Source organism: Amaranthus tricolor, chromosome 2 (genome assembly GCF_026212465.1).
Source record: "Amaranthus tricolor cultivar Red isolate AtriRed21 chromosome 2, ASM2621246v1, whole genome shotgun sequence".
Lineage (NCBI taxonomy): Eukaryota > Viridiplantae > Streptophyta > Magnoliopsida > Caryophyllales > Amaranthaceae > Amaranthus > Amaranthus tricolor.
In genome coordinates, this window is record NC_080048.1 from 39,358,453 (window position 1) to 39,371,752 (window position 13,300).

A 13,300-nucleotide genomic window follows, 5' to 3' on the forward strand; every position below is an offset into this window, starting at 1 on the left:
CTAGCTCTAATTCGAATCCATCAATTTTATAGAGATTCGACGAGTCAAAAAAAAATTAAACCCAGATAAGCAAATATATTGGATTAGGGTCGAGTCCAAAATTCGTTGACATCCCTACACCAATGTCAACAAGACGGGCCTAAAAGGTCAGATATACAACTTTACTCTTGTAAGTAATAGCAAAAAACTGTTTTCAATTGATGAACATCATCTGCAACATTACTTAATTAACAAGTGACACAATTGAATAAGTTCTTTCACATTAGGCTGAATAAAGCAAATGACTAGGTGAAAATCGAACCTAAAATCAATTCTGAAAAAATAATATTTAATTTGCTCTCTAACTTAGACTAGATTCAATTCTTATTTGATCGACAAAGTACAATTACATACAATTACACTTGCAACAAATATTGACACTCAAAATCATAAGGCATTTTATCAACATTAATAAGATTAGATACTTTGCCACTATTACTAATATCCTTGAAACAATCCACAATTGATTTCCTAAGAGAACCAGATGTTGGCAATTGATGACAAACCCATTCAACTAAAGAATCCATATCTTTCCCAAAATCATGCATGTTTTGTATGAGTAATTCAGGTAACCAAATCTTCTTTGATGTTGTTACAGATATTGATGCTTGCAGATAGTCTTGCTTAGATTTCTCTAATTCTGATGTTACTCCTTCAGCTGTGTATATTCTTACCTACACATTATATGGATATTAATTTAGAATGTTTTAGAAGTTTGTTGCTTATTTAGACATAAGGGTGTTTGGCAAGTCCGCTGGTTGTTGGCTCGTTTGATTCACTGATAGGATTGACTTTGTTTATTAGCTTTTGATCAAGCTATTTAAGCAAGCCATTTGGAGATGTTAGTTAAAAAATAGCTTTTGATGATTTGTTGTTTAATCGAGAAAAATTTGGTCAAAAAACCAAAAGTTAGTAAAAAAACTACGCATAATAGTCATACTCAAATGTTGTTGGTTGGTTTGACTAGGTTTTATATTGGCTGATTTGCTAGCTTCGAAATAAGTTTTTAGGGCCGCTGTTGTGAAGGTGTTTGGAAAATTTAACGGTGTTAGTTGTTGGCTTTTCTTAGTTAATTTATTTGGGTCTTAGTTATTTTTGTTGGCTTTTAAACTAGTTGGGTAAGTCAATTGTGTAAATAGATATATTGTAAAATTGGGCATCAACCGTTGGTTCTTTGATGGTGAAAAGGTGGGGTAGCCAAAAACATAAAAATAGCCAACTAGAGCCGTTTTCTCAATTTCGCTTAAAATTCAATTTTTTCCATATTTGGTTTTTTGAGATACCAATAAGCCAATAATCAACTTAAAAGTCATTTAGCAAACACCTTTTTGTTAGTTATTGACAATGTGAAAAAGAAAAACCAAAAGCTAAGAAATAACTATTTTTTGATTTTGGCTTAAAACTATTTATTAAACATTTGCTTTTATTATTTAAAAACTCATAAAAGTTAATATAGAATATATAACACATATCACGGCTTTAAATTAAGGGTTTAAGCCCCAATGTGTTATATGCTCTATCAATTAGTGCACGGCCACCAAAAGCATTGGCATGGCCGTGAGCTAAAGTTGATGGAAGTGTCCCGACTTACAGCAGGGGAAGAGCGAGTTCCGCAACATAGAGTGAAAATGACATTAGGATTCAGGATCTGGAGACCGAATAGTTGATGGATAATGGCTTCTTTTCCATCTTTGGACGATAATATTGTTGGTTTTCTTAGAATACAACGCTCTATAGCTTGTGCATTCACTACTTTTCCTCCTACATTTAGAGTTGCCTGTATTTGAATCAATATTAGAGTATGTGCTATAATTAGTAAGTTTCATAAATGGCATACAATACATCTAACTAAGGGTTGTGCAACAAAGTAGGGCACACTAAGAGCATGTGATTGTGACCCAAGCTGTTCAAAAAGGTCAAACACGTTGATTTACTAAACTTGTCGGACTATTAACATGTTCATTTCGATAATTAGCGAATTTGTATGGATGATAGAAAGTTGGAGCTTGGAAAATTTTAAAAGAGGTCGAGAAAGATCGAAGATGGTTTGGAGGATAGGAATGGAAAATGATACGAAGGTTTCAGAATTACGAAATGAGATGGTAGAAAATCAGATTGAATGTAGTAGAAAAATCTGTGTGGACGACCATTGAAACTGATGTATTAATTCATTTAGTCAACTCTAATATTTTGAAAATAAAACTCTGACATTATTGTTGTTTAAAAAATTAGAAACGAATTTTGGACAAGACATCTTGTTGACCCCAATCGATCCGTGAAAACTCTTAAACCTAGACCAACATTTCATGATAACAATACACCTCCGTCCCAACCCAAACCCATACCATTGAATTAACAAGTCCAATCTCACTTAGAAAAATTCTTTCACCCGTTTGAGTTTGCTATAAAAATAAAAGAAAAAATTACGTAGAATAATCCAATATTTTCATGATTTTTCTACAATAATACCATTTATTTACTAACCATGAATAATTTTAATTTTGAAGGGTATTTTCCTAAAGAAAACCCGATAACCGAATAATTGTTATAGCAAGTTTTATTTTTTTTTTTAAAAGACAAATTAGAAAAAAATGTCAAAAAAATGTGAAAAAAATATTTAAAAAATTTTTGATTTTTTCAATTATTCAGAATTTTTTATGTGAATTTTCAAAAAAAAAAATTTCAAATTTTACATTAATTTTCAATTTATTTTTTTTGGTGAATTATATACTATAGCAGGTCATCGGGTTACCCAAACTTACTCTAGGCAAATACCCCTAAAGTTGGGATTCATGTTAATTAATAGATAAGATTATTATAGGAAAATGATGAAAAGCTTGAATTATTCTAAGTAATTTTTCCAAAATAAAACTAATATTTCGTAATTAAGTACCTTATTTAATAAGTTAAGCAACTTTTCTGGGCTGGAAGGCACGCTGTACTTGAGAAATCCCTGCAGCATATTGTCACGAATCAATCAATTAATCAGAATCAATCATTTGGACTAATTAAGTTTGATTCCCTTTACACAAAATACTGAAGAACTAATATATGATACATGTAAAAAAAGGACTTGGGATATAAAGAATGGATCAAATGAACGTAGGAGTATTAATTTGCATTGTAAAAGGCAAAACTTACATGCATTATACAGGCATTGTAAATGTTGATCCAGAAAGCAAGTTTCTGTTGTTCTGTTAAGGATCCTAGATCCACTTTTTGAAGACTGTTGAATAAGCCTCTGTTCCAAAACAATATGATGAATTTAGAACAAAGAAGATAAAAAAGAATCTAACTGTTCTTTTGAGGGTTTGTCGCTCATTGCCGGTCCCAAACCCGGATACAAAGGAGGGTGAGCATTTTGTTAGTGACAACCAGTTCAGTAATATTTAGTCACATCTCATGAACATAAATCAAAAATTAACCCCAAGTTTTTTGAATCAAGACTCTGACATTGTTTTTGTTCTGAAGATTATAAAGAATCTAACGACAATTCTTTAACTCAATGACATTAAATTCCTATCCAACTAGCTATGGTTTTAGGGTCAAATGTACACAACTTGCCCCTTATATTGTTATTGATGATAAAGAAGCTGTTTTCAAATGAATATTAGTATCATATATTATTTGCGACTTAATATTATAATGGACTCAAAGTATTTACAATGTTTTTGTTTCTAAGTTATAATGGATTATAGTAAAATGGCTTGTTATATCATTTATACTTCTTATTTGAAGATAAAGTATCATAGGAGCAAAATTGTGTATATCCGAAGAACTCCTAAACTCCGCCTAAGTTGAAACCCCTTTGACATTGAAATTTGACATATTTATGTTGCTTCTATGCAAAGAATAAATGAATTAGTGAAAAATACTTCCTAAAAAGGTGATTTAAGAAAAAGTATAAGTAAATTTTTTTAGTTTAAAACCATGAATCAAAATCATGAATCAGGTTATTTGATTAGAAACGATTTATTAATATTGAATTTGAACTGTTTATTTAACATATAGCATATCATAGATGAATGACAATACAGTTGGGACGGCATTAGCACACATGTAGAATTGTGTATTGGACCCACCCTGTAGGTTGTATATATCTTTCTACAGAAATTCAAAAAGCTTGATTAGGGATAAGTGAGAATTTTGACATACCTTAGCTTGTGGAACAAGGGGATTGAGCTAGAATTGGAGACATATTTAGGGTCTAAGCAACTTGAAGAGAACACGACTAAGTTCTTGTAAGGGCCAATGTCTCTCGGAATAGCCCCTTCGATGTCGAAAACACCATACGGATCTTGTTGTTTAGACTCTTTTATAAGGCTTGTTGATAAACTCATTCCAGTTTCAGTCCTAAAACTTAAGGAAGAATACATGGATCTGGATATGGGTCCTGATTTCTCCAACTCACTTTGCCTTGATATCCTAATTAATCTCACATAAATGAGTATTAAACATTTCATTATGTTTTCTGATAATTTGTTGGGTTGCCATTTTGTTCCATTATTACTACACTCTTCTTGTACTGGAGCTAGTTTTGTTGTTGATACTGATTTCTGGGGTGGATCCGTGGATCTGATTTCCCCACTCCTTTCTTTTGGCTGTTTCAACATTAATCACAATCATACATTAATCAATACAATAATTACAATTAGTCCATGAATATATGCAAGGGAGTACATGGAGTTTTCATTGAATTCAGGCCTTTTCTAGGATTGGGAGAGAGAGGTGTACGCTCCAAGCACTAACATAAAAATTAAGAATTTTATTTTATGCATGGAATTTTCATTGATTTCAAAGCATTATCTGGGGTAAGGCGAGAGAGGTGTGCGCTCTAAGCACTAACATAAAAATTAAGAATTTAACTTTATACATAGAATTTTTTTTTAATTTCAGGGTCTTATCTAGAGTAGGACGAGAAAGGCATGCGCACAGAGCATTAACATAAAAATTAAGAGTTTCATTTTATACATGGAGAAAAAGAGTGAAGTATATTGATGTCTATAGTATATATACACTATTGTTATGAAATTCGTCCTTAGGACACCACAATCTAAAATTAAGCGAATTAATGTGTTTGTATAGTATACCTGATCCTTAGGAAGGAGAACGAACAAAACTAATAACAACTCAAGACAATAAAGAAATAGTAGTTTAGGTTTGAGTGTGGTTCTAATGTTTTTAAACCCGCTTTAGACTTGGCACAAGCCTGACCTACACCTTAATAATCAATTTCAAATCTATTGTAAATCTTCTTAGATTTATTTTAGACATAGACCAACCCATAACTTATTTTAGATCATAAAATTGTAACAATAAGCGCAAAGAATTATAGGGCCACACATTTTTAAATTCTAAACCCATTAAATATGGTGAGTTTAAATACACACCCAATATAAATGAATAAATAAGGGTTCAGATTCGGTGAGAACTAACTCAAACTCGACTCATGACCATTTCTAATCGAAAAGTGTGTAAAGTTTATGAGGATATATACCTTAAAAGGAGTGGGATCCCTGAAGGTTCGCAAGGGTGAAGCAGAGGGCTTCAAACTCCCACTTTTCTTACTAACTCTTTGATCATGAACTCCACTTTGTTTAGGTTGTTGTATGTATGGTGATAAATTCCCTTCTCTTATAATAGGACTTGCAGTATTTTTCTCGTTAATTGTGAAATCATTAAGACCATAACCACCATTTATGGCTTTACTAATAAAATGTAAAGCTCTTGTTTCATAACCAACTCGATTATCATTATTATTTTTGTTATTGTTACGTGTCTGATTGGTTTTTACTAAACGTGTGCTTTGTAATTGTAACGATTGCTTTAATTTAATGTCCTTGGATGATTCATGCTCGATTTTGACATCTTTTCGAAGCTGATCGATTTGAGTTTCAAGTCCATCAATCTCATCTTCTATCATTACCAATTCGGCTAAGAGCTCTTTCATCTAGTTGTATACAAGAAAACAATCAACTCATGAGTATATACTCATCTAATAGTTTTTGTCACATAATGCAATTAAAAGGTAATACAAGGGTTAAAATAAGAGCATTTAGTTTATTTGATTTTGGATTATAACATATTAATAGAGTATAAGACATAGTTTCGGGGTATAATAATTAAAAGAAAAAGCTCATAATTGTAGCTCTAAGATATATTACATACTCTATCACGTCTAATCAATCACCCTCATGAAAAATTTTGGGTAAGAAATTTGGATGCATTATTTGCCCTCATTGTATTTGACCTTTAATATCCCACTTTAATAAAGGGAGTGTATGAGATTCGAACTCGTAACCTTTTAACAACATTGACTTTTAATACCATAGAATATATATTTTATCTGAGAGAGGTGACTAAAAATTGATGTTGATGGTTATTGCCTCATAATACCTAAAATACTCTTATCACAAGCCATAGTTAAAAGATTTAGAAAAAAGAGATATAGATATCACGTGCTTGCACAAGATATTTTCTATAATTGTCAATTGAAAAATAATGGCAAAATTGTGTATATATGACTTTTTAAACTTTGGCGGCCGAATGAAAGTCTAGATGGGAGCTAGTTAATAAAATTGTGATAATCAAATATTATTGTATATTCTTCCTCTATTCTATTATATTTTATTACATTTTATTTTTTATCCAATTCATAGATTATTTTGATTCTCATTATCTTAAGCATAATAATTAAAATTATGAAAAGTTAAAGTAAATTGCATTACTATATCATTTTTCTTAATTACACATTAACAGCAACATATATAAAATAAATTTAAATTGAACAATATCTAAATTTTAATATATAAGTATTTCGAGACAAGCGTAATATATGTAAATTGACACGAATGAGACTGAAAAAGGAACTTACTCTAGGAGGGAGGTGATCCGGGATGTGGAATGGCATGCCAGCCTTGCGATTATAAACTTGTTGTAAAACTTCACGTATTTTCTCTTCATGTCTCAACATATTTTGCAGCGTCGACACCTAAAATCATTTTCGGTTAGTATCACCTAAAAATATAGATGGTATCATGGGAAATTCATGTAGTGATGCATTACAATTTACCATCCATTTAAGCTTTGTGATGCCAATACAAAAACAAATAAGTTCTAACTAAACAAATTTCAATCCAAACATACCTCTCTTTGTAACTCTTGTATTTTGTGCCGGCCACCAACATTTTTCTTACCCTAAATAAGCCCAAAAACAGAACTTTTATTTTTGCAATAAGATTAGATTAATCATACATACTAATGAAAAATAAAGATAAAAACATAGGAGTAATAATATTATGCTGTGATAATTATCACATAATCAATCCGTAGATCTTTTGTGTGGACACGTCCATAGGGCGCTGAATGATTCGATTCAACAAATCCACGAGTATGAGCGCTCATTTGATGAGGTTCATTTATTCCAAAATTATATGGTAATAGAAGGATTACCCACCAAACATTATATGCAAATCCACGCCAAACTATTTACTATTCTAATGATGTAAAAACTTTCCTTACATGTGAAACATTTCCTACTAGTATTACATAATGGAGTAGGAAAATTTTTAAAAAAAAACATACTCCATTATTTTCAGGTATAACAGAAAGCAAGTGTGCAGCAGTAGCCAAGGAAGAAGACATGGGTTCCGAGCGGCGTAGAAGCCAAAAATGAGTATGTATTAAAGACCAAAAAGTACCCAAAACTCAAAGAGAGTACCTAAATAATAAGGGTATATTCTATTTTAAGTAACTACAAGGATCAACATTATTATTATTATGATTAATAAGTTTGGATGTTGTTGTTGGAAGATTGATATGATCTTGTTTAAGTTTATAAATATTAAGATGAGAATGAAAGGATAGAAATGGAGAAGATGAAGAATACCTATCAAAGTGGGTAGAATATGACTTTAGGGTTTGATGATATGAAATGGAGTGCATGGGAGTTTTTCTTTTTTTTACTTGTCTTAGCTTGCACTTGCAGTTTGGTAGTTACTAATCTTTTTTCTTAAGATTTTATACTCTTCTATTATTTATCCACATCCTCAAATCAGTTGCAATTAAGCTAATCATACTTTCTAATAGAGTTGTTCATGGTCAGGTTATCCGCTAGGCTTGATTCATTGACCTCAAAAAATGGGTGGACTTAGACAACATTTTTATATAAAAATTTAAATTTGAATGGGTAATACTCGTCCGCGTGTCAAGATAAATAGGCAGATAACGGCACAAAAATAATACACACAGACACAGGTAAACCCACCCACAAGCTTATTTTATAAACATACATTTTTTATTTTTTTTATTTTAAAAATATATAAAAAGATATAATACTCTAAAAGCCTAGAATCTAAATCCATTTTCAGATACTTTGAAAGTCTAATATTTTGAAAATTTAAGGTTTTACTTTTAATTTTAAAATACCAAAACTAAAACCTAAAAGAAACTAGACATTACTTTTTAGTCCTATTTCATATTTTGAACAATGTGTTGTATTATTTTTAGTAATGTTAAGACTTAAATATAGACTTTGTATTTGTGATTAAATTTCTTGTATGAAATGTTTGTTTGGATTTTTAAGATTGTTTTTTATATATTTGTCATGCCATTTACATGCGGATCCTGCTCGCTAAAAAAAGGGCGAGTAGCGACAAAAAATTAGGATAGCAATGTCAAGTAGGCTTTTCAAAATTTGAACCCACAAACAAATTTTTATAAGCATATCCAATCTGCTACCGGCCTAAATCCACTTAAAAACACCTCTACTTTTTAATAACTTCTAAGTTCTAAGCACTACTATACCCTCTTCCAACTACGATGTTATTGGACATGTTTCAGATTATAATGCTATTTTGTGCTTATAATGATGAAAATGGATTAAAATGCCTGGTCCACCATCTTTATTCTTTACCAATTGTAGTCCACTTCAACAAAAAATCTAATTGACCACACTTGATTATCAAATACTATTAAAAAATATGGTCGTTTTTAAAGGTAAAGTTGCATACAATTAATTAGGATAATTTTATCTTTAAAAATACTCCAGTTCTTGCCAAGGGTGTCGAGCTATCCGTTTGCTTTAGAAAAACAAATACTACACATTCTTTTAATCAGCTTAGTTGGGTGCTGCTGGTTCCTTCAACAAGAATTCAATAACAAAGTAGAAAAAACTTCGCATAAAATGACTTTCCACCTGTAATCTAATACACTTATTTGAAACCAACCACTCAGACAAACGACGTCAAGGATTAGATATACTTTTGAAGAACAGGAAAATAAACTGCATGAGAAAGAATTAATGCAGCAGTTTCTTTGAAACGGAGTATACAACAAGTAATTTTATCTTTGATAGGCTAAGAGAAAGAAAAGGCTCAAGGATGTGGCAGTAAAAATGGAACCTAAGACCTCACTTGGAAAAAGAGACAAGACTCGATATGTATTTGTTGTGCCAAGAACCAAATTACAATGCGATGAAGTGATTTCCATCACCTAATTGCTCAAGCATTGGCATGTACTATAGAGGGTAGAAACGGTTAGCTTCATAGCAATGCAACTAGCAAAAATACCTATCACAATCCCACAATCTAAATACTTCAATCTTCTGCTAACCTTCCAATGCCTATACCAGTATTTCTCTCTATTTCAGCTTTGTTTTTGTCATCTTAAACTCTTCATTGATCCTTTTAATGTCATTTTCTAAAACAAATACCTTAAAATGCATAATTTTTGCCTCCATACTTAATTTATCTTTTTCATCAATGAGCTTATTTGCAAGTTCTCTTTACCAATCAACCATATTTTCATCATTCCATTTGAATTCATTGTATCCCATCCATTTACTATTTGGGTCATAATAATTACAAGCCATGAATCTTCTTTCGGGATTTTCCCTTGTCCATATGAAAATGATGTTATATTAGAGTTCAAACGACGTGTTTCAAACTCTAATATCGCCAAGATCGAGAGTATGAAGTCTTGTGATTAAAATATTACACTTTCAATGAAAACAATGTTTATAAGAGAAAATAATGCAATAAAAATGACACAATAATTTACAAGGTTTCATCCAATTTTGGCTACTTCCTTGGAGGTGTGTAGTATCTCGCTTATATTATCACAAAGAAGTTAAAAAAACTCTCAAATTGGAGAATTACAATAGAGAAGAGATATAGGCTGTGTTTAGGCTTAGGATATTTTGTGGATTTCTTCTATGAGCATATGAGCTTCCTATTTATAGGGATAAATACATTAATGAGTCATACACACTTTAAAGCTAAGAATTATTACATAATAAGCTACTCCAAGAACTTCAAGGATCGAAAAACAAATCCAATGCAAGGACTGACCAAGGTGCTCGTTCGAGCCCTGATCTTGCTCGTTCGAGCACCCTTCAGTAGCAACTTCCTGACAGTTTATTGCACAGTGCTCGTTCGAGCACTTCCTTCTTGAGAGCTTCTATTAGCTTATGATCATTATGCTTGTTTAAGGCACTTAGGATATTTCATTTGCCTCGTTCAAGGCAGATTACAGAGAACTAAATAACCTCATTAATCTCATCATTCATCATTGCTTAATTATCATCATATGTTTAACACTCTTCAACACCCTTATAACTTCAAGCATTAAATCACACTTAAACACCATCATAAAGTTCCCTCTTAATGTGCATACTCAAGGCACACACTTTAACACACATTAATCCACCCATGGGATTCCATCTCTATGCTCACATAATGCATAGAATTTATTTGGCGCACGTCACCAATCACACTAGCACCATGAAACCCTCTTTGCACATAGAACACCACAAAGACATAAATCTTCATTCCAATTACATGTAGATTGTGACGCCATTTGATAAAAAGAGGCAAGTAGATGAACAATTTTACAGCATAGATGAAGGATAATTTTCAAATCTTGAGCACAAAGGGTTTTAATGGGGAAGAAGGAACATGATGAAGAAGTTGTTTCAATCGAAATTTGGGTCTATAGTGCAAGGTTTGAATGAAACTGGAGTGGGATTTAAACGAGTAGTCACGTGAGAGAAAAAACAAAAAAATTTGGATGGAAACACATTAATATGTAATCTTTGATAAAAAAAAATTGTAAATAGTTTTTGAGAAGAAAAAAAAAAATGTTCCCAGTATTTTATGGCAATTTTCTATTTATTTTTCCTTAAAATTTAATTCGATAGAAAATTTGCACTATTTTCTTAATAATTTTCACCGTAAAGATTTAAATTATAATTGAAATGAAAGCTTTTATCTCAATATAAAACAAGATGAGAAAAGTTAAAAAAAAAACAGAAGAATGGACACAACGATTTATGAGGTATCTTAAATACCTCCCCTCAAATGCCCCACATCGATCATTTTATTGATCGTTCCAAGTTCCAAACTCCAAACTATTTCCTTCCATTCTCCATATCCTTAAAGTCCTTCTCCAAAGTACAAGTTAATTAGCTAAGGCATGTTCAATTAAGTAATCAAATTCCTCATCATAATTAAGAGTTTTATCGCTTACACTAAATAATTTACAGTTCATTGAAACTTCAAAGCCTAAATAATTTACTTCATAATACTGCGTTTCAAGAACTAAATTTGACTAATAAGTATTACATCTACACGAATCAGTAACAATTCACAAAATTAGTAACGAGTATACCTTACGTGAGTGCAAATAGATACTGCAACTCCAATTCATCAAGAAATCGAAAGCGGATTTCCAATCAACAATTTGAAAAATATGCATTCGTAAGTCGCAACAAATCAAAACTTTCACAAAATTAATTTAACAAACATTTATAAGTAAATTAGTGAAGAAAGTAAACTGACAAGTTTATGGTGCAAAAACTGAATTCATGGATTCCCTGGAATCGAAATTTCAATGGTATTAGCAAGTCCATCATCAAACCCTTGATTTGCGCCCGCACAAAAATCAATAAAAAATGGGTAATCAAGAAACCTACACCACTATTTTGTTTCCTCATCATCATTATTCTGAAAAAATAACGGATCAATGAATTCGGATTAGGGTCAGTTAGAGGTCTTAGAATCCCAAATTTCGAGTTGTAAAAAAATGAGGGAGAATTTAATTTGGAATTTTTGGGGGAACATTTGAAATTGAAGAAAAGAGGCGGCTACAAGGAGGTCACGAACAGACGATCGTTTTAGCGCGTGGAAGTGGAAGAAACTAAGAAAGCGTTAGATTTTCGAGATGTTTGATAAATGATTATTGGATCTATTCCCAGATTAATGCTAAAAAACGGATTAATTCCCACTTTGTATTTTTTGGGAAATTATTTCCCACAATACCGTCCACGTGGAAAATTTTTTTTTTTTTTATTTTTTCAGACAAAACCGCCACTTGAGATGGCGGTTTGCCTTAAGCACAAAAACGCCACATGAAGTGGCGGTTTGGTGAAGGCAAACCGCCATCTCAGGTGGCGGTTTGGTCCAGGTAAACCGCCACTTCATGTGGCGGTTTGCTTGTGGCCTGATTTTTTTTTTTTTTTCTTTCATTTTAAAATATTGAACGCAACATGCATTAAAGTAGTTCAATACCATCAATTCCATAATAATCAATTACGAACCGGCTTGTTCTAAAAAAAATAAATATGAAAATAATACAAAGATATATTACAATTATGGAAACTCATACAAGAAGTTCAAGTCATATAAGAAGTTCAAGTCATATAAGAATATACAAAGTTTGTTAAACTACAACCCCCGGCCCCTTTTGTTTTGCGCACCGGTGGATGATGATGGTGTGAACTCGTCAACCTCCGCAATGACATTAAGAGCAGGAGCTCGTCGTTGACTAGCACACTGATATGTGATAATCCTTTGCTGAGGCGATGGATGTGGAGGAGGAGTGTTGATGGAAGACGGGGGAACGAACGGCGACATAGTAGCGGATGTCGATGGCGATCTGGAAGACCGACCTCGAGTAGATGAACGCTGGTGGCCTCTTGTGGACCGAGAACTGGATCCTCCGGAAGAGCTACCTCGATGGGCTGAACTCCTTGGAGAAGGAGTGTGGAATGCGTCATCTACCTCGCCAATGACGGGTGGAGTCGGTATGAGGTACTCATAACCCGCCTGACTCAATGCATCGGTCAACGACGCGTTAATGGAGCCTAAGGTCTGAGAACATAGCCGATACCCCACGTCAACTGGCGATGTAGCGGCCCCTTGAATCGTGTCATTACATTGTATGAGCACCGATCGGATGCGCTCAGCCTGTTTGTTATCATTAT

At 32.5% G+C, this 13,300-nt stretch overlaps 1 protein-coding gene across 2 annotated transcripts; it reads right to left on the reverse strand.

The window, feature by feature from the left end:
- Positions 1 to 176: 176 nt before the first annotated feature.
- On the reverse strand, positions 177 to 12,156 carry LOC130805974 (uncharacterized). Of its 2 annotated transcripts, none has more exons than XM_057670839.1 (9): positions 7,624 to 7,903; positions 7,186 to 7,236; positions 6,914 to 7,030; positions 5,537 to 5,989; positions 4,195 to 4,640; positions 3,181 to 3,280; positions 2,933 to 2,992; positions 1,631 to 1,816; positions 177 to 713 (listed from the first exon to the last, which is right to left on the reverse strand). In XM_057670839.1, the coding sequence occupies exons 1-9, from the start codon at positions 7,681 to 7,683 to the stop codon at positions 396 to 398; spliced, it is 1,791 nt and encodes a 596-aa protein (XP_057526822.1). In that variant the 5' UTR covers positions 7,684 to 7,903; the 3' UTR covers positions 177 to 395. The 2 variants fall into 2 exon arrangements, with proteins under 2 accessions (XP_057526822.1, XP_057526823.1); XM_057670840.1 differs by lacking the exon at positions 7,624 to 7,903 and adding an exon at positions 11,877 to 12,156 and having other exon boundaries at positions 235 to 713.
- Between the last annotated feature and the right edge of the window lie 1,144 nt (positions 12,157 to 13,300).